This window comes from Dermacentor albipictus, chromosome 3, assembly GCF_038994185.2.
Source record: "Dermacentor albipictus isolate Rhodes 1998 colony chromosome 3, USDA_Dalb.pri_finalv2, whole genome shotgun sequence".
Classification (NCBI taxonomy): Eukaryota; Metazoa; Arthropoda; class Arachnida; order Ixodida; family Ixodidae; genus Dermacentor; species Dermacentor albipictus.
The window spans coordinates 81359758-81382040 of record NC_091823.1 but is presented as its reverse complement, the minus strand read 5'-3'; the positions used below and the strand labels follow the sequence as shown (position 1 = coordinate 81382040).

At 41.1% G+C, this 22283-nt stretch overlaps 1 protein-coding gene across 5 annotated transcripts in view; it reads left to right on the top strand.

Annotated features, from left to right (window-relative positions):
- The first annotated feature begins 4128 nt into the window (after positions 1-4128).
- The window catches only part of SCOT (Succinyl-CoA:3-ketoacid CoA transferase), a 46254-nt gene continuing 28099 nt past the window's right edge, over positions 4129-22283 (top strand). For 4 of the 5 annotated variants that reach the window (XR_011512784.1, XR_011512785.1, XR_011512786.1 and 1 more), the window contains exons 1-9: positions 4195-4391; positions 4889-4988; positions 5514-5647; positions 7251-7343; positions 11017-11166; positions 13348-13454; positions 14424-14484; positions 14614-14721; positions 21466-21571. Coding sequence is in view for 1 of the 5 variants with exons in the window: in XM_065428203.2 (XP_065284275.2) it covers positions 4323-4391; positions 4889-4988; positions 5514-5647; positions 7251-7343; positions 11017-11166; positions 13348-13454; positions 14424-14484; positions 14614-14721; positions 21466-21571 (928 nt within the window). In the remaining 4 variants the exon portion in view is untranslated. Of the gene's footprint in view, positions 4392-4888; positions 4989-5513; positions 5648-7250; positions 7344-11016; positions 11167-13347; positions 13455-14423; positions 14485-14613; positions 14722-21465; positions 21572-22283 lie in introns of all 5 variants that reach the window. The other variant, XM_065428203.2, reaches the window with a different exon arrangement.

Genomic DNA, 22283 nt, shown 5'->3' with positions numbered 1-22283 from the left:
GAACACAAAATATATGTTTAATGACACATGCTTACTTTTGAAAACTGTTTGCAGTAATCTGCGTCATGTTTTCCAGCAATAAAAGAACTTACCGGAAGAAAAATGACAGATAGGCAAGTGGCTGGCCTTAAAGCTATGGTTTACTGGAAGAAAGCTGCTGTTCACGGGAAGAAAGGTAGAAAAAAAAAAAAGAAAAATTGGCTTTGTATGTGTGTCTACCCAAACTTTGACAAAGATAATTCTGCCTTGGAGATACCAAATGAAGGAATACTGAGGAGGTTATCCCTTTCTCTTTGTATGCTGAAAGCTTCATGGAGTATAATATCTACAATGACCTAGTTGCCCTCTTTCCTGTCCATAGTGAACACATTGAAGCTTCAGTGCATTTTCTCTGTTGCAATTCCAGCATGATTTCCTGTCCATCATACTACTTTCGTTATTTTGCCACTAGAGAGCATGACACATAAATGACCAACCATCTAGCAGACCATTCAGCATCGACTATATTTGCTATAATAATCACTAGTACAGGTTTTGTTGCCTGAACTAAATCAAACCTCGTAACGAAGTCGCATCCGATTCAAAAATATCGTTGTTATAAGCAATGTTTGTTAGTGGTATTAGCAATAAACATTTTAGATTTACTTTTAAACATGCTTTTAAGGCAATAACATTGACCAGTGACGTCAGCAGCATCGAATCGGGGCACGAAATTGTAATATGGCCTCTGTGAACTCATTCAACCGAATTTTCCAATAAAATTTTGGACATTAAATTTTGTGAGCAGGGTTGTACGTAACAATGCGAATTTGGCAGCGAATATTTCGGGAATGGTTGGCCATTCACAAATATCTTGGGAGGATTTTCTCTCATGCCAACTTGGTCACTGGGTGGTGCATGGTCAAATTTGTAGGGCATCGGGCTGCTGCGCTGAGGGACTCGAGTTCGAAACCAATGGTCGGACCAATTTTAGTCACTGGTTATGAGCTGATCTTCAATGAACCTCTTTCGCACCAACTCGGTTCACTGGTTGTGTGCCTGGGAAAGGCCTGTGTGTGTGTCACCCTTCTATAAACATTTTTCTTGCCAACTTGAGTCGATGGGTATGTGCCATTCTTAATTTAAACACATTGACAACAACTTGGGTCACTGGGTATGTGTGCTGCTTTTCATAATAATCGTCGTATAAAACATACCATCACCATTTATGCACCCATCATAAGATATATAGATTGCTAATCGCATTAATGTTGCCAATCATCTCCAAAGAATGGATGCACTGCCAATTTTCTTCCCACTGTGTAGCATTCATGTATATTTTTTCAATTAAATCCTCCTTCCTACCCCCTCTTCCATTTTTTTTTTTGCAATAATAACAAAGATAAAACGAGGGCAATAAAAATCTGTGAATTACACAAACTGTGGGAATCAATGTAATCGAAGCTTTGTATGCCGTTTGCTTTGATAGACGATAATTAGCAGTGATGTTGCAGCAAATGTGTAATTACTTCAGCGTTTAGTCCAATATGAGAGTCCCGAGTTGATGTTAAATGTTACCTTGCATGCACCACTGCTGTTTGTCTATGTAGTCCAGAGAACACATAGGGAGATGTGTTTGCTTGAGGCGTTGTGCGTCGTTCATAATCTGTGAGAGGGTTGAGCATTATTATTGCATCACATGGCACATCGTATTGTGACAGAAGTATTAAACATAAATTGAATTATGGGGCTGTACATAATTCAATTAATTGTTATAATTCTATGTATACATTGTATACATACATTCACGGCTTGCACCACGTTTCGCTGCGTAGCAAAGACACTCCTGTTCCATGTGATTCTTCTTTTGAGCCTCGGTGTCCTTGACGCTGAGTGCATGCTTTTGAACCATTTTGCTGGAGCGTGTTTATGTGCTCCTGTATATGTGGCCAGCACGCTGTTGAGACGCCAGCTCCAAGAACTGTCTTCAGGCTATGAACAATTCTAATGTTTACACTATCACAGCCCAGCACGTGACCTGCACAGCCCAGCACCTGCATTTTTGTTGCATATGAAAGCAAGCACAGCTCGTGCCATGCACCCAAACTGCGAAACGCTGCCTGGCAGCGCTGGCTGGGATGCATAAAGTTGCTGCATATGAAGGGCCATATACAGTAACTCTAGGAGTCTGTGCAGCCGAGTGCCATCTGGTGGTGTTGCAAGAAACCCAGTGGTGCATGCGAGCCAGACCACACCAGCAGCGCCAGGAAAGTCGCTAGAAGAGGCAAAGAAAGCTTTGCTTTAAAATATTTGCCTCTCCTTTAAGTCAGAAAATGCTGAATTACGGATTTTCCTTTATTGGATACAATACATATAAACCTTATGTACTGCCTGCAGAATATACCTCAGGCGGACTTGGTAAAATACCTGGGTATAATACATCATAACAAGCTTGGTGCATGCGCATTGAATATGTACATAAAAAAAGAGTGTGTGCGGTTGGAATGCTAAGAAGGCTTTGCAACAGTCGATCGGGGATGTGGAGAGGCTCTCTTGTGATGATTTATAAAATGTACGTAAGGCCTATTTTGGAATTTGAATGTGTTCTATATTCAGGTGTGTCGGCGTATAAATTACATCCCCTTGTTCTTCTGGAACAAGAAGCTTTACGCCTGTGCCTTTGTTTACCAAAATTCATTCGCAACAATATAATATACCTAGGTGCATGCTTACTGTCTCTTTTGTGTAGATTTCGGTTATTAACGGTCCAAACATTCATAAACATATGCGATTTCCAGCACAATTACAGATGGTTTTTATTTCTCAGCCTGCAATATTTTTCAAACTTCCTGGCCTCGGTTCCACACCCCTCAGGTCGTCTTTGTGCAGGCACTTGTCAATCCTCTAGATCTATGATCTTGTGAGATTCGACCTATTGGCAGTGAGAGAGAGAGAATTTCCAGATTATATTTGACGATATATATTCAAACAAAGCGAAACACCTTTCTTACAATACATTAAATGGGCTATTACAATATCACTAATTGGAACTAAAGATAAATGCCGTAATAACGACTGATGCATCACAAACTGAAGAAAAATCTGGTATTAGAATTTTCCCTTCCGCTTTTGACTCTTCATTCTCTTTAGGACTTCCCGACTACATATCAGTATCTTTAGCTGAATTTCTGGCAGTTACATTGGCTTTATGAAAAGTACGTCAACTCGTCAATCTCGGAAGTGGTAATACTAGTAACGGATTCTTTATGTTCAGCTCTTACTGCAAATAGTGGCATTTCAAGTACATTTCATTGTCTAATACCCTCTCACTGAACACTAAAATATTGGTATGGGTACCTGGTCACAAAGGATTAGTTATATGTAAATGAATTAGCACACAGCTAGCTTGGCAAGAGCTGCCCTTGGTGGTCCAATTAATTCTCTCAATAATTCCTGTATCAGCTTTCATAACAGCTGCTAGGTTCAGGGGATGAGCAGTTATGCAAGATTCTTGGAACCTATCATTAACAAATTTAACTGATTACCGACACCCCCTATTCCTTTGAAGCAGAAATTTCTGCCGCAATAGAAAAATTGAACTCCTGTTCACCAAATTCCGATGTCGAATAAAGCTATTATCTGCATCGATCTGGTCTAGCATCCTCCTTCCTTGTGCTCATACTGTGGGGAGGACAAAACAGTATAACACTTTTTCCTGTCATGTTGACATTAAGAAAACATACTTTAGAAGGAAAATTTCAAGGTGCTGAATTGAATAAAACGATTCCCGATATTCTATCCTTCGGAGTCTCTGGGACATTACATAGGGATGTTAATTGGTGAAGCTTTGCGAGTTATACAATTGAATCAGGACGATTTCCTCGCTAAATTCTTAAATTTTATCAAAATTTATTCTTTTCATCTTTTCAAGATTTCTCGATAGGGCTTCTTCTAAGGCCCATATAATAATTTTTAATAAACCACCCGATTCTTGGCCAATTCCCACACTCGAAGGCCAGTATACAAGCAAATTAATATTATTGATGATAGGGATAGATGCTAGGGTGCTTCGATGCCCTCCGCGGGCGAGGGGGACACCGAAGCACTCCAATAGATGCTGAAGCCCCTTAATAGGTGCGGACGTGTCGCGCCATCTAGACGGCAAATAACGTACTGGGAAACGCGCCCAACCAACCGGCCCAACCTCCCCGCGGCAGCACGGCAGCCGCAGTCGGATGATCATCAGATCGGGTGAGAGCAGTTCTTGATATGTGCATACGTAAAGTACCTTTTCTACAGTGCAGAAAGCGTTAACTTGAGCTTTTTGCCTACACCCTCAAAGGATGGCCGCAAGAATAGTGCTCTGCAGGATTTGTGCTCCCTTACTTGGAAGGAACCAGCAGCTTGCTGTGGTACGTCGTGTTTACTGTCTTGGGCTGCATGTTGCGAGATGCTGCATGGCGATAATTATCCGCATCTCACTTACACGACACACAACTCTGGTAGCGCAGAATGAATAGTGACAGCGAGAATTATGTAAACACAATAGAAGTTCGGTGTTGTTTGCTGCACAAATTTTTGCAAGGGGATTCGATGGTCTAATTTCGTACGTTGTCGAAGATGCGAACATGATCCGAGGGCATTCGTACGAAGCTTTCCATGTGCGTTCGTCGCACTAAGCGCTAACAGCAGTACCAAAACTTGTGTGAAACCAGAACGATTCTGGTTTTCGGCGTTCTTTGTTTTTTTGTTTTTTCGTTGCACCATCGCCTGCTGTCGAAGTGGTATCGGCATATATTCACGCGGAAAGATTTGTACGGGGCATGGTTGTGTGCGCATTCCGACAGTGTCATGTGCAGCTTACGTTACATCTGTAACTATTCACTCTCTCTCTCTCTCTCTCGCACAGCGGAGTATCGGTACGACATCCAGCAGAAATGCCCAGTTTTGCAAATCGGCCGATGAGGCCATCAAGGAAATAAAGAGCGGTTCCAAGCTGCTCGTTGGAGGTGCGTAAAACGTCAGCGCAGCGCGTTTGTTTAAATAGCTTTTGTACAAAGCGCATTAATTAAAACGCGTTAATAGGCGGACAAATCAAATGCTTTCCTTGCAGCGACTCCAGGCTTTAGCCACAGGTTAAACTGGAATATAAATTGGCAAACTTCAGCTTGTTACACCACTTGCAAAAAGCAGAGAAAGGGATTATACTTTTTTTTAAAAATGCGCTATTAGCTTTGGTTTTAAAGTTTACTGCATGCAGCAATTCAAGATGCAAGAAAGAAAATTTAGCATTGCTAGAAAATTTATCCAAATAGGCAGTCAAGTGTTAAAACACACATTTAAATGGCCACAATGACAAGCACTGAATATAATTGCTAAATATTACCAGGAAAATGAATAAATGAGGAAACAGGAGAAAAAAAAGACAGTGCACAGTCTATTTTCTTATTTTCCCACTGTCTAGCTTGTCTGGTGCCTTGCCTTGCTTTCCTGCAACTTCTTCAAGCTTCACGAGTGCTCAATGCCTCTTTTAGGATTTGGTCTCTGTGGGATCCCTGAAAATTTGATCGCTGCGCTCTCAAAGACAAGTGTGAAGGACCTTGTTGTCGTCAGTAATAATGCCGGTGTGGATGGCTTTGGGCTTGGGATACTCCTCAACACGCGACAGGTTTGAAAACTTGTTTACTAGCATTTGTGGGATGCTGAGATTGTGGTGTCTCAAGTGCTAGATGGAAGTTTCAGAATGTGGCCTTATAATTGTGAAGGGGTGGAGCATGATTTTTCATTTATTTTTGGTTGGATAACTAACTGAAATAGTGTTTCTGGAATGGCTTCATTATTTTTGTATTTCTCTGTAGTGTACACCATTAAGTTATAAATGGAAATTTCAGAATGTAACCTTGTGAAATGATGGAGTATGACTTGCAGTTATCTTTGGCTAGTTGATTGTATTAAAAAATGCATTTTATTGAAATCGCTTCACAATTTTCGCCTTTGTGAGAAATAAAATGGATTAGCGTTGGAGTGTTGGCCACTTGAAGTCACTGTGAATAGCGTTATCAGATAAAGATACTGCTGAGTCTCTAGTGCACAAGAGTAAATGACCTGTCTCGGACAGCAGCGCACATTCCTGGCACAGATCCAGAGGCATGCTGCCCAGCAAGAGCTGCTCGTTTAGGTTAGAGAGCTCAAGAAAAAGATGCTGTCGCGTTTGAAACCTAAGCCAGTGCGAATGTTAAAACTCGTGCACTCTGCTCAAACAAGTATAGGTAAGCAGTTGTAAATAGATTGAAATAACCAACTACTGTGATGTAAAGTGCTGTCTTCGTATCTAGCACATAAACTATCTTTGTCGCTGAGCAGATTTGCTTAAAAATAATGAATTTTGAAAGTTCTCAATGAGTTATTTTGTCTTTCTTTTTTTTTTTTGCTTCAGTGTGTTTTGGGGTGTCATGCTACTTCAGTAGTGAAGTGAATATAGGTAATTCATCATTATTTGGCAGTAACAGTCTCTGTAGCCCAGATTTTGTTCCATTTAGTTTTATTTCTTAAATTCTCAAAAAAACAAAGACAAACTAAGATGTAAACATGCTGAGCTGTCAAGTTGGGATACATCAGCTCTGTAAGGTGTTTACTTACATCGGTTTGGTTAGGTTCAGTACTTCAAACAACACAAAAGATGGAGATGAGTACAAAGATGTCTATATATACAATTTGAACTGGCTTGATACCAACTCGAAGTGTTGCATTATTGCGAATAAGGTTTTGGGCAAACACAACTACGACCTTATGGTGTCCCACTGAACGAGACAGTCTTTTTTTCCCCAATGGGCTGAATTTCGAGCTAACATATGCTGACTGTCAGTTGTGCCTAATAATGCCTTCTTTAACATTTGTGTGGGGTTGTTGCTTGTTCACCTTTTTGTTAGTGCCGATTACAGATGTATGCTGTTTGCCATGAGTGGAATGAGAGGACATGATCGTACGCAGTAACACTTTAACAAACTTTGAGAGACCTCGTGTTCACTCATGTGGCAGTTCATTTATGTGAGACACAAATACATCAGCATCTGTCAGTACCCGAGTTCCACAATTATTCATTCAACTGAAGAGTAAGTACTATAAGTAGGTTTCTATCAAGTGCTATTTCATTGCACAGCTTTTGCCTACCCACTTAATTTTCTTACAAGCACAAGCAGGATGGAAAAGGGCTCACTTTCTGTGACATGATGAATATGAATGTTAATGTTATTTCTTTTTCTCTTGGTTAGGTAAAGCGGATGATCTCCTCGTATGTTGGCGAAAATGCAGAGTTTGAGCGGCAGTATTTGTCAGGCGAGCTTGAATTGGAATTTGTGCCGCAGGTAAGTTCATATAGAATACCATGGTGGCAGTGAGCATTTGTGGAAGTGAGTGTTAAAGCAAAGAGGGGGTGCACTTCATTTCCTAGGGTTTCTTTTTTTTTTCATCAGATGCATGTCTCTTCTCTGAGAGATAAACTTTATAAAATAATTTGTTGTGTATTTATTCGTTACAAATTATTCATACAATAAACTTATTGTATATAATTAATAAAATTATTGTACTGATGGCACGAGTACTTGGCACGATGGATGAAATATTTCCATTTCAGCTTCAGTTTATTATTCTTTCAAGGTGATATATTGCAAGTTGATAACCTTTTCCCCATGCGTGCGTGTTTGTGTGTGTGTGTGTGTACATATATATATATATATATATATATATATGACTGGAAAGTAGAAGTTGTATCCTTGGTTGATGCAAAATTATAATTGGAAAGTTGATGCACTTCTTAAAGACAACTGTTTATTGTGTCAATGTTTCTGCCAAAGACCGGCCTTTCTCAAAGCAGGAAACAAAATGTACCTCTATATTTTGTTTTCTGTCTTGAGAAAGGTTGGTGAAAAAAAAATATTGGCTGTAAGTACATACGACTGCCGCTACTACGCATCGGTAAGATTTCTCGAGAGCTCATGGGTTTTTGAAAAATCTTGGTCCAAGTTAACTGGGACATTCTGTGTGTGTGTATATATATATATATCTCATGATTACCAAAAATCGGGCCCCTCGGTTTCTCTTTTTCTCTCATTCATTCATAGCGACGATCTCAAATCTGACAGACGATGTCAGATTAGGTAGCATACGAAGGTCTTTTAGCCATGTGCCTGCTCTCCTAAGTTCACATGTTATGTGATGTCATTGGGCAAAGAAGGATGTCACCCGCCCATCTAGGTTTTGAGTGGCACTGGCTAACCCTCTGAGGGCTCGACCTAGCCAAAATACATACCCAAGTTAGTGGACAAATTGATAGCCATCGCCATAGCACAAATGGTAGGGCAACACATGTGTAATGTGGAGGTTTTGGGTTCGGCTCCTAATGGCGGCAATTTATCCTTTCATCCACTTTAATTTCCTTTTTCTTTCTTCATTATTTTCTACATTTCAATTGCAGCCACAGCCAATTTTCCCGATGCTTGCCTTGGCTTCATTGTCTGTTGACTTTATGTGGTCATGATTGTGTGTGCGTGTGTCATTTGAGGGTTATCCGTAATTATTTAGTTATTCTCATGCCAGCTGTTTCTGACATGAAAGGTCACATTTTTTGTGTGACCTATAACAACATCAAAACATACTGTTGTTATGCTGTCTGTTCATGTAAGAATGATTCTTATTGTAAGCTGTGTGTTGCATCAAGTCAGTGCCTATATTATGGCTCTTGCATGGGCCTTTTTTACTAGTGAGCAGTTAATCTGCCTGGAAATGGTTTAGGCTCAACAGGGTTGAGGTGGCATCAAGGGTTTTAGTGCGACAGCATAAAGTTAACTTTTTCTTGTATACACAAATTAATCAGGCTAAAGACATCATGCTTTATTCTCAAATTCCCTAGCAATCTAAACTTCATCTTACTATGACTGCTAAGTACGTTGGTGAATTGTACATTGGGTGAACCTTGTGTATAGAGAACAATGCTACCCTGCTCTGTACGCTAACAATTCAATGGAGGCCAAAGGCTCCCGGAAGGATGAGGAGTGGAAATTAAAGAAACTTAAGGAGAGCCAGTGTGGGGAAAGCTAGGCCGATACAGATGTTTTGAGTAGAGGACTTGTCTGTGTAAAGACCTTTTGAGAAAGTCGAGCTGTCTTGTTGAAATTGGCACTAAACCCTTGTTGGCATTTCCCCAGGTATGTCACTCAGCTTCCGTTTGCCACTTAGTGTCATCTTCCTTGCCAGGGAAACTTTTGCCAAGGTTGTGAAAGAACATAAATGGACAACACAAACACCATTTTTGTTGTTCGTTTCCCTCATTTTGCATCCGTGTCTGCATGCCTAACGTGTCTGCAGCCTAACGAGCTAGCTCAACTTTGTCATTCTAAATGTTTTCTTATTGGGTAGAAGATGTGTGCATCTTCACAGCTTTCATTTCCAGCTGCAGTGGCTGCATTCTTACAAGGACAAAAAAAAAAGGAAAGTTCGTGTTTCTAAATTAAGCTGCACAATGAAGGGATACTAAAGAGAAATACAGTCACCAACTGGTAATTTGGACTAGGTAGGGACTATATGAAAGTCTGAATATATGGGGAGTCCAAAATATTGGATGATTAAATATAAATTCAGTGATTTTATTCCACAAGTGGCCAAAAAAACTTGTCAATGCATTCCTGCATGTACATATTCTTGTATGGAACCTAGTGAATCTATATTTTGACTTTTGTCATGTTGTTCCTACAAATAGATGAAAACACTGTCAGTGTATGCACCTATTTTCAGTCCTTGGCAACTAAGATAGCCGAATGATCGCGAGTTTCTTCATAAAGGTCGTTTACTTAATCACTTCCCTCGTCGACAAAGAGATTGAGGATGGAGTTGGGGCTGCTTGAAGCTGCTTGATGCCTCTGAGTGACAAAAATTCGTAATAGCACTCAGAGAAGTCGCTTGTGACCGAGTCGCTTTTTCATACATTAGGGAACAAAGAGAGGAAGTTTGGAATGCACGTGACAAAGCACAATTGTAGCTTTTAGAACCTAGTGCTTTGGTTTAGCTTGTCCTACTGGATAGACTAGGCTTTGCATTTTTTGGTCTCGAAGTGGTGCCATTGATGTATCAAAACAAGAACACTGCTCTTTCTGCTTGGCTTGTGGGCCGAATTAGCATGTGTACATGCAGGCAGAGTCCAAATTATCAAATGGCACATTGCATTGCACGTGATGTTGGGCTCGTCCTTACACTTACGTCTATGAGGTGAGTGGCGGTGCAATGAAGCTGTGCGTATCATTGAGCATGCCCGAATAATTGGTGAGCGACTGTACAGACAAACTTTCATGTAATTAATTATTGGATATAATGAAATAAATCTAAAATTATATCAATGTTCAACTGGGTTACATTAAATAGCATTTGTAAATTAAATTTTTGCGATACCAAAACAGTCACTCTTGCCGTAAGTGGGGGCTTGGTAAATCAGAAGAGACACTTAAATGAAAGATGAGTGGCAACAGTTGTCATCCCACACCAGTTTGCAATGACGTAGCAGATTTTGACAGCATCTGCTCAGGTTTAGTTAAATATCGGTTGAGAAAGACTGCATTGCGTTGTAAAGGAACCAACTGACTCAAAGACTAGCAAGTTTTGAAAATTCAACTTTTCTGCCAAAGCGGCTTAAATAATAATAAAAAAAATACTTCACAATCCATTATGTCACATAGATATGCTGCTGCTGAGGTTTTGATGCAAAACTTAAAGAGGGACGTGTGGCTTTCATTTTGTCCAGTAATAATCAACCTTTCCCTGCCAAATGAATGAAAATTGTGTTTTGAAAGAATAGCACTCTGAAACTGAATTATTGTTTGTCTGCGTTCCCCAGGTGATCAAAAATTAACCTGGAGCCCTACACCGTGGTGTCCCTCACAGTGTACTGTGCATCGTCACAAAAGATGCCATATATTTTCAGAATGTGCGTATGTGGAAGCATGCCGTCAAAATGTCCGAATCTTGATTCTCTGTGTTTCTTTCTTGAAGGGAACCCTGGCTGAGAGACTTCGTGCTGGTGGAGCGGGCATACCGGCTTTCTTCACACCCACTGCATATGGCACACTGATTCACAAGGGTGGAGCCCCAATCAGATATGACTCTAATGGCAATATTTCCATCAAAAGCGAGCCGAGGCAGGTGAGACACACCTCGCCCAAGAAGGCTTGCAGCCTGGGGCCTCGGGGAATTTTTGTATGTGGTCTGCACGACCATTTCGATCATTCAGTCACACGAGTAGGTTGCCTTGTTTGCTGCATGTCTTGTGGAAGGAAGAAGATGGGCTTGCCAATTGTGTGCCTCTAATCAGTTCATAGTTCTTCCATTCGTATAGTGTGTGCAGCAGAAGGATTAGTGATATGCAGTGAGCAAGCTTTCCTTTTGGTTCTCAGTTCGAAGGCACCCCTAGCTTCCCCTACACTGTACAGTTGTTGAGACAGAGTAGCGTTAAGGTGACTCGGCCCACTTCACTCTGCCAGACATTCCATTCCTGAAGCATGCTTAAAGTAGGAGTGACAGTGGCCTCGTACAAGTACCGACTTAACTCGACAGAAAGGTAAACAGCATCTTTTAAGCCCTTTAATGATGAGACCTAAAGATAACTGAAGGAAATGTTTATTTTTCATCTAAATGTGCAAAAATACACAGAGAATAAGGATGTGCAACGACAAGAAAAGATTTTGTGGAAACTTTTTCAGCAATATGTAGGCAACACTAGGCAGAACATTGGAAACAAACTCCACCCCAAGCCACCTGCAGCAAATTGTACAGACAGTTCTCGTCAGATGTAGAACGGAATTGTACCTGTGGGATATGACTGCAACCAGCAATGTTGCATCAGTTTTTCTTCTCTGACGATGCTTTCAAAAGAAAGCGATTTGTACGAAAACGTTTTCCTCGTCCTCTCTACTTGCTCAAATCCAGCAAATGATGCTTGCTGCTACTCATTCTGTGTTGGCTGAAGACCTTTAGCCAGATCTTTCTTATTTAAAGCCAAAATTCAGCAAGAAAAAAATTTTGGTGTGTGTGTTGCCTCTAGGCATCCTCTCCATAAAAGGTTAAGAAAATGACGTGAAAGGCCTACAAAACATCAGTCAGCTGCTTCTAGAATAAAATGCTGTTTTCTCTTGAACCTGCTGAGATTGCTGTATACTGTATGTAAAAAAGTATATTACTCTGTCGAGGCATTTCTCATTTCCATCATGACCATAGTCGTAAATTTACGTCATGAAATATTTTATGACACATGCACACACATGAATGAGTTTATGTGTAGTACATGCATTTGGCATATGGTGATATCTTGTGATCGAGAATGAAGATAGAACAACTTGTTTCTTGAAATATTTTTCATTACTGGAACAAATTCTGCTTTAAGTGGACCACATGTAGCACAAAACTGAATCTCAGGCTGTCCCTGTTGAACATAGCATGGAAGCTTTAGCTGTAAAAGAAATATACAGTGGAACCCACTTGTAACAATATTCAAGTGCCAATAAAATCCCATTTTTATAACTGATAATTGTTATAACCAGGGTGCATGAAAGAAAGCAGAGGGGACAAACATTCAAACAACTTAATTAGGCAGAAATAAGTACAGTCGGACCCATTTACAGTCGAAACCCGCGATAACGAAATCCCACTACTACGAGATTCTCACGGCAATGAAATAGTTATGTATCCCTGGCAAACGCCCATAGGTTTTGATGCATTTCGTACTCCTTGACAACGAAATGTCGCTGTACTACAATCCCGTATCAACGAAATTTGCTGGAATATAACCTCGCATATTACCTACTCACGCAAGGCTAGTGGGCTCCAAGACGTGCTCAAATGCAGTTGCTTTGCTCTAAAATTGAGTAAAATGCCACCACTTTTCATTTCCTTGGGCGGCGCCACTTTTGTTTACAAAAACAACCAAGAGCCAGAAGCAATTGTGCCGGAGACGCATCATGACTGCCATCTTGTTTGTTGATCGCCCGTTTGAAGCGGCAGCATGTTGCTGCCGACATGCGACGACGGTTATTGCACACCTAGTGCAGTGCATAATGTGCGCCTAAGCGAGAAAAATGCAACAAAAACAAGGAAATCCATGTTGGTGGGATGTGGAATTGTTTATGGCGCTCGAGATTGCAGTCGCAGCATGGAGTGCCACACATTGTGCCGTGATTCCTTGCTTCAAGAATGCTAGTTTTGGTGCCACCTGACGGTGCGTCGACTGCTCATTGTTATATCCAATATATTGTTAAATCTGATCTCATTGTAAGTGGGTTCAACTATGACACTTTAACAGTACAAAAAGAATTGTGTTTTACCTTGCAGCACCAGGTATTCAATGGCAAGAACTATATCATGGAACATGCCATCACGGGTGATTTTGCTCTTGTTAAGGCGTGGAAAGCAGACAAGGCCGGAAATATAGTCTTTAGGCAAGTCGTGTTCCCTGTATCCTTTTTATCTTTTTTAGTTATGAATACATTTCAATATATACAGTGGGCTTACTCTGAAACAAGCCTGATGGGAGCATGATAAACTCAGTATACAGCTTTCTGTTGCTCAATGCGTGCTACATAAAAGTGTTTTTCTGAGCGCGACAGAAGCCCGCAAATACATGCAAAATTGCCACGCGACTGTTCGCTCGAGGAACTTTGCGTGTATTCGTGGGCTTCTTCCATGCTCGGAAAAACACCGTTACATAGCACGTATCGAGCAACAGAACACTGTATCGGGAGTTTTTCACGTTGCTCTACAATTTTTCATTGACACTTTTTATCTAATTATAATATTTGAGAAGCTCATTAATTAATTAAGCCTAACTTTCTAATTAGGTGGGATGAAAATAGTAATCTGAGTATCTCCAAGCGATGGCAAACAATGTTGCCTTGATTCTGTCCAGCTATATGGCATTTGCATATTTTTAATGCTTAGCTCAAGTTACGTAGGACACCATATATATATATATATATAAATAAATATATATATATATATATATATATATATATATATATATATATATATATATATATATATATATATATATATATATATATATATACACGCACGCACACACACACACACACACACACACACACACACACACACACACACACACACACACACACACACACATATAGTGTGAGTGACGAAGGTATGCTGTATGCTTCAGACCACCATCAGTTGCATTTCGGTACTTGAAGAGGCAAGATGTGTATTGAATGAGATTCTGAGCAACACTTTGCAATGTTCTAAACGCAGTTTAATTCTTCGATCTGGGACCTCAAAGAGCTGTGATATAATGCTAATGCATTTATCTTGCATTTACCGCTAAATTGCCTCTGTAAAATATTTTACTTCCCTTCTCGAAACGAGTTGAAACCTTGTTCTTGGTACTTTTCCAGGAAAACAGCATCGAATTTCAATCCAGTAATGTGCAAGGCAGCAAAGTACACAATAGCTGAAGTAAGTTCTTTTGCCATACTTCTCACTTGTGTTGAATCTCATTTGCATGTCGAAGACACTTAATGTCTCAAAATTACGTTACTCAAAATTATGTCCCAAGTTTGCTTGATTTTTTATTTTTGCAATCAGGTGGAAGAGATTGTTGAGACTGGTGCCTTGCCTCCTGACCATATCCACATTCCGAGTGTCTATGTGGATGCCATCTACAAAGGAACAAGCTTTGAGAAGAGGATTGAGGTATGTGTTGCTTGTAATTTAATTTCATAACTGTACTTTAACTCCTTCAGGCCTGCAATGAATTATCTTAATTAGAAATTTATTTTAAAGAGGTACTTGCACAAAAATTTTGTATCTCGCTTTTGAGGCTTTATCAGATAGCTGTTGACCCTGCAACTACCTACAGTGTCCTGCCAGAATTTCTCAAACGAGTAAAAAGATAACCAGTTATATCCTCTTGGGACCATTTAAATATGCTCGCCAAGTGAAGCATGTATTCTAGGTGTTTCCATGTTCTAGTTTACAATGTCTCACTGCACATCACAAAAATCAGAGTTAGTGTTTGCAAACCGCTCTCATATGCACCAGTCAGCCTAGTGCAGTGGTCGCAAGCCACGCAATGACCGTGCCTTGCTCTAAGCTGGATGCATGCCACATACACCACTCATTCCTTGTTCGCTCTGCGCTTTCCTGTATTCCATAGAGAATGTTAAACTTGAGTTTTCCGCTGTCGCTTCTGTTAGAACATACCGCATCCTTCTCACTTTCTCTGCCCTATTATACCATCATGTAAAGCTTTCAACAAGGTGACCACAATGTGGCTTCAGCTGTGGCATTGACCTCAGTGATACACGTAACCCCCCCACCCTCCAATTTTCATGATGTGCAGAGGTTGCCCTTGTAAACAAATTATACACCATAAAAAAAAATTTAGTGCATTTTCAATTTTCATCACATTAAAATATGTTATAATCAGGGTGTCAAACCAAACTTGAACCGAAAACCATATCAAAACCGGCAACAACGGCGCTTAATGACACGGGAAATGTGCTTTTTGACTAGATGGAAACAAAATCAAGGCATGATCAGACCGACAACGTATAGTCAGTCGTAGCAAACTAGATTGCTTAGTTTTGCTACATGCGGTACCTTGTAAACTTGGTCTAGATGGTGAACATTCCAACTAGTAAAAACAGTGCTTGAAACAAAAAGAAAGGTAAATGCAACCATGAACACCATCTACTAACTGCTAGTTTATATTGGCAGCAAGGAGTTACGGAGTCGCCATCTATCGGAAGAGCCTCCCTTGCATAGCATGAGGGATTACGCGACGCGCTCCCTGTAGGTTTTGCTTACGGGGCTCAATAAAAACGCCACGTGGCAGCCCTCCTGGACATTTATGTAGGTACTCTCAAAACGAGGGAAGTTTTTCACTGTCGATATAATAATCGTGGGCAAACTGAAAGCACAGAATCGTTTACAGACGCTATCTCTTTACCGAATACTTACAGTGAACGCGACTATGCGCGGTCGCCGCGATGTAGTCTCCCGAAACGGCTTCTTACGTGAAAGGTCCGCAATCGCTAGGCGCAAACTATGTGAAATATGTTCTTATAGTGGGTGCTCTGTATAACCAAATGGCGCATAACATAACGAAGCCTCAGTGCGTGCAGCCATAGCATGAGTTCACGGCGACCAACTGCGCATCCGCATGCATATCCGCGCACAATGCTTTGCTTTCGCTTTGAGTGCATTTTCGCACCGTGCCGTGAGCTTTAGGCCGCAGCATATGAGCATTTCCCAGTACACTAGCAACCATTGTTGCGTGGACGCTATCAGAACTGTTCAAAAATAATTTCGTTATAGAGACTTCGACGCCTATGGCGACTGTGATGTGTCGTCGCGACGATTCAATCTTTTTTTTGTCTTCTGAATTCTTGGACGTTTCAATATTATTTCTCAAGTTGTGTTGCACTGTATGTTTATCGGTTTTCTCAGCGTGGGATTTCCCTCTGCTTCTTTTTTGTAATACAGTGCATTAATTCATAACACAAACATGACAATATGCCATGCCTTTCTTTAATATGCGTCTTACCGCTCCCTTTCCGTTCCACAGAACTTGCCAGTATCTAGCATTAACAAGTTCATAGACCAAACCGTCCCGACATTAACCAGGCAGTGGGCGCGGGCGAGCGTCTCAGCGCGCGTTTTCTGCTATTCACAGAACATCGCGCAGTCCTGGCGCCATAGCAGAATTCTCCCTCGCGTGTGTGCTTGCTGCACACACGAACTGTAGCCGATGGCTGTCTGCCGGTTCTAAATTTCGCCAGCCAAGCTTGCGGCTACATGTGAATGAGGCTGACACCGGGCTCTGTTGCATCCGTCCGGCACTGCGGCACCGAGCAGTAGCCTACCATGCTGCACGCCTTCAAAGGCAGCCACTACCTATTATAGTAGTTTCAGATGTTGCCAAGCAGACATCCAAGGCGGTAAAGCCGCACCACTTAATCAGAACTGCGGCGCAGGTGCGACTTTAAACTTTCGTTTTTAGTTTGCTTCAGCGCTTCCGAAGCAGCCGACGCGGTCGCTGTGTCCACTTGATCCCTCATGCCACGTCACGTTGACGGTGGCGCCAGCTTTTCCAGTGGTAAAGTGCGAGGCCAATATATATATATATATATATGTACACACACACACATACACCGGTCGTATTTTAATGTAAAGGATCTCTAAGGATACCTTGTGGCATATTCCAAAAATATACTTATTGAGCTAGAATACTCCAAGAGTACAAGTTAACGTTGGAAATCAATACGCATAATTTAATAATTGCAAAAATTAATTATTAGCCTTTAAACTAATTGCTTTAGCGCCCGTATTGGAATACACGAATACGCACCAATGACTTAACCAGGCACGTGCAGTTGAAACAAATTTTGAAACTAGCACCAGTTTTGAAATCAGCGCCGTTAAACTTACTGTAAAAGTTCACTGCACTTCCACTGGCTTTTTAAACAAAATTCCATTTCATGCATTCAAGCTCAAAAGCTACTGGAATACGAATGTGTTTTGGCACAAACCTTGGGAACCCATACCTCATAACTTGTGTCATCCTCAATATGCGTTCCCAAGTGGATATACCTTTAAGGTCACCAGCTGCAATTCGTAAGTTGCAATATGTGGCGTAAATTAATTTACGCCACATCTGAGTCTGAATGAGTTCGGCTGAGTAGAATTTCGGTGAGTCCGAGTGAGCCCACCTAAGCAGAATTCGGGTGAGTGAGTGGGAGTGAGCCCCAAGCAAGAAATATAATGTTTGAGTGACTCTAAAAGAGTTTTATTTACTTTGCCATAGGTCTACTTGGCCAACTTATGGTGTCATGTGCAGAAGCATTGTATCAACATTTAGCACGAGCTGCCCTTGTTAATCATTCGGAAGCCTCAGTGTGTTCACCTGCTTTTATTAAAAAATTACAGAAAACTGAGTGAGATGTCAATTGCTAGCTTCTTTCATTGCTGAAGTTCGAAGTTGTAATTTATGTAATGCAATGTCAATGTGGGCACTCTCTCTAAGAAAAAACACACAAAATGTGCACAAAGAAAAAAATTAGTAGTTTGCCTGAACTGTTCTGCCTGAACAGTTTTGCCTGAAAAGCGAGGCATTGATTGCGAGAGCAAGTTATTAGACATATATCTGCTGTAAAGTTAGTAGTTTTATCAGGTGTATAAATTGCTGCAAACATTTGCTCACTAACCAAACTGATAAGCACGGTGTCACATGCGCACAGGCAAACATGAACACATCTGACTCTATGACTGTTCACACTCGCTGTCAGAATACTGGCATGATGAAGAGCAACGGCAGCAGCGAGCGAGTGAGTTCCCTTTCATCTTGGTTCTCACTTCAATGCGAACCAGGTGTGCGAGAACACAGCGCACATGAAGCCATCAGCTATCTTGGGTTGGCTAGCCCTTGAACCCACTGCTGTTTACCTGAAAAATAGGACGTGTGTGGCTGCACTCGGCCGCGGCCACAGTAGAAGCAGAGATGCGCACTACACTGCCTTCTCCCCCCTTCCCCTCCTACTGTCTGTACACCTCCCTGCCTTCCTCCCTTGTGTGTGTGAGATGACATCGCTGCACCAAGCCACCATCCTTCTCAGCTCACCCTCCCATGTTTTCCCTCGCACCTACAGCACATGGTGCGTGGCTGTGACCTTGTAGCACTTGTACTTTGTATGGAACCTCATGGCGACACCGATGTTGACGACGGCAGCGGAAATTTGCCTGGAGTTATTATATAATAGCTATCGCAAAAAAAAAAGAACAAGTATCTAGCACAGAACTGTGCTGGTGGTGTTCGCATTGTCAGAATCTCAGTGCCATCTCAGTGCCAAGGCCAGTTCTTATAGTTCCATTCAAACACTACAAAGGATAACAACAGTTCTTGAGGTTTGCAGGGAAAAACAGTGATTGCAAATAGAGACTCGTTTGAAAAATTTTTGTTTAGCAGGACCACAGTTGCGCTGACAATTGAGTTACTTAGCAAGCACGCGGAGGGTGTCACTTATGTACAAGTCTTATCATCCATCGAGTAAGCACGTCTTGTCTTTGGCAGCCTATGGATTCGCTGTCTCGATTTATACAAAGTAATTAATCATTTGACCCATCTCAACATGTTTGAATTCCTTCAAAACGATGTGCAGTGCTGTAATATTACCTTTAGCTAAACTTCACTAAATGCATCTGGGGTTTGCCCTTCCTCTTTTTATTACTTTTATTGTCATTGTGCATCGGATGTGATTGGGTTGTATCATATTTGGTCTACATGTATTAAAACATTTGGCAGCATGTTACACTCCTGTAACATGTGAAGGCGAAAGCCTGCTGCACACGTGATAATCCATTAATTTATACAAACGGAGGGGTCAGACTTCTTGCAAGACATGAGTTGCAGTGTGAAGTAAATGTATGATGCTGTAGATCGACCTCCTCAACGACACATGCGAGTCTCTAACCTGAAAAAAGAAAGAGAGAATGAAAGAACCTAAAGGTTCTTTCATTCTCTCTTTCTTTATGTCTTTCTTCCCTCCTTTCTTTCTTTGTTCTTTTGTTCACCCCTTTTCCATTCTTTCTTTTGTTCCTTCCTTCTTTCTTTCCTTCATTCTTTCTCTTTCGTTTCTTCATTCATATTCAGCCATTGCATCTTTGCTTACTTAGGGGGGTATGAGCCATCCCTGACGGTATATTTTGCATCATATCTTTCGCATCACTGGACTAGATGCCACTTTTTCAGATATGAGCCATTGCAACGAGTCACTTAAGGCTTTCACCTGAATTATGTAAACAAGCCTTTTTTTTTTTTTGCCCAGCAGACCTCTCAAAACTTTTCATTTCTGTTTTTTTTAGGACATTGTGCATATTCGATGGTCATTTTTCTAGAATATTTGTATTTGATTATGAAATTTCACTAATGCCTCTACAAATTCCTATCGTGGCCATGGGCCAGGGAGCCCATTCCTCCCACCTGACAAAACCTGTGCATGCACCATGTAGACAAGTCAATAGCACTGTGTGGTGTGTTGCCATCACAGGACAAGAGAAGTTTACTGCACTGAATCTGTTCACTAATCGGTCAAGTGTTGCAAAGCGGTTTGCAAACCGTTATAAAATTTTATTTCCGTGAACCGGAATGAAATCGGAGTCTGTTAATCAAAACTGAACCGGTATTTTTTTGGTTTGACACCCTGGTTATAATAAATAATTTGTTGCATGTTTGAGGAAACCAGACATCATACTGTGATTACGCAGTTGGCGGCTATCTAACAGAAAAAAAAGCTAAAAAAATTTTTGCTTACTTTTCCTTTCATCCAGCAACTTTTGTAATGGACAAAGCCAAAACAGAGTTGTGTTTTCAGTTTGACTAGTTTTATTTCATTTACAAATGTCTTAATGCCTTGAATCAGAAAGATAAAATGGGTGCTTCAGCGAGGACATTTAAGTGATTTTAAGTACAGTGCAGCAGTAGTGATTGATATTCTTGGCAACACACCATTTGCAGTTGAAGATGTCAAGATCTAGAACTAAAACAGCATGAACTAACAGAACAAGGAGGAGAGATAGACAATCAGTTTGCGCTGTTCTTATTCTAAATACCATTTACCAACTAGCTTAATACAAAACTCTCTTTATGTTAGGATGTATGTAGCAGTAGTTGGATGGACGAATTCACTAAAATTCACTAAAGAAGTTCGTTGCAGGGATTGTTGCGATTTCAAAATTGAGGCAGCTAGTTCAGAAGGCAGACAAATTTAGAGACCATTCAATGCGATTACTTAGCATTATGTCTTGACTAATTCGTCCTAATGTTTTACATGCAAGTTTGCCGGAAATGCTGTGCCTAGCACCAAGTTAGAGAAATATGCGCAGTGAAATACATTGTTGTGCCACTTGACATTTTCATTCATGGCAGAAAAATGTCATGGTGGGTCATTTGTGAGACAGGTGGCATAATTTACATAATGGCAAAAAAAAAGATAAAATTCTGCACTTAGTCACACTCCAGTGGCCACAAAAGACCACTTTGGTGTTCTTCACTCACTCTGTTAAAGGAAGGCTCATGAATATATTTTCCTGCTTTTTCTTTCACTTTTGTCGGTATGCACTTCTTAATGCAAGTGTTCGACATTGATGCAGTATGAAATCAGACTTTGTGCTTAAACACAGGGTGACTCTTATTGTCATGTATCATAGGTGTTTGCTGATTTCCTATCATTTATTAAGGAGTGAAAAATGAAAAAGAGGGAAAAGTCATGAAACTTCCTGAAATAAAGCCCCGGAAGATTAAGTGCATGGCTTGGTAAATTTGCTTTTGAGTGATCCTAATGTATGGGTCCGGTGAGGCAGATGTCTTTTGTTTAAGTGCTCTAGTCATGCTATCTGTTATTCCCACTCTGTAAACTTGGACTTATGACTGCTTTGCAGAAAAGGAAGCTGAGGGAAAAAGCTGGTGCTAGTTCTAGTGGAAAAGATGACCTGAGAAGCCGCATCATCCGAAGGGCAGCTCTAGAATTCCAGGATGGCATGTATGGTATCCATTTGTGGTTGCTATGCTGGCTATATTTCATTTAAGTATGTGGGCTTCTTGTTGTGTTGTGCTATGACTACAACTGCCATCTAGCCTTTCCTGTGGTGAAATAACCTTGCTGTGCCGCTTGTGGCTGGGAGTGGCGTTCACGAAAGCTTCTATCGTTTGTGAATGGCCGAGAGCCCAGTGTGCTACTCCTGTGGGTGCGAGGAAACCATCGAGCACCTATTGTGTACCTACCCTCCCTACGATGTACAATGCCTTTCTCTGCGGGCAACTTTACACCAACTGGACTCAAGACCGTTCACCAAGTTAAAGATACTCGGACCTTGGCTACACCCGTCACTGGCACGAAAAGCAATTCGGGCACTGGTACAATACATGAAGCGCACCGGCTTAAGAGACCATTTATGGTGTCCCCGTCTATAGTGTCCCTCCCACACGCACTCAGTGTATACTCTCTCCCGTTTTTACTCTTTCTATTCCCCTTTCTCCACCTCCAGTGTAGGGTAGCAAACTGGGTGTTCGTCTGGTTGACCTCCCTGCCTTTCCTGTCATTGCTCTCTCTCCCTCTCTCTCTGTGATACCAGAAAAAAAAAATACAGCGGTACTTCAACACTCCAGCAAGATATGTTACTCACCTGCTGAATTCAGTTCCTTGGTGCTATGGCTGCACTCCTGTAGAGTGGAAGTAAGAAACATTGATCGGCTGAAA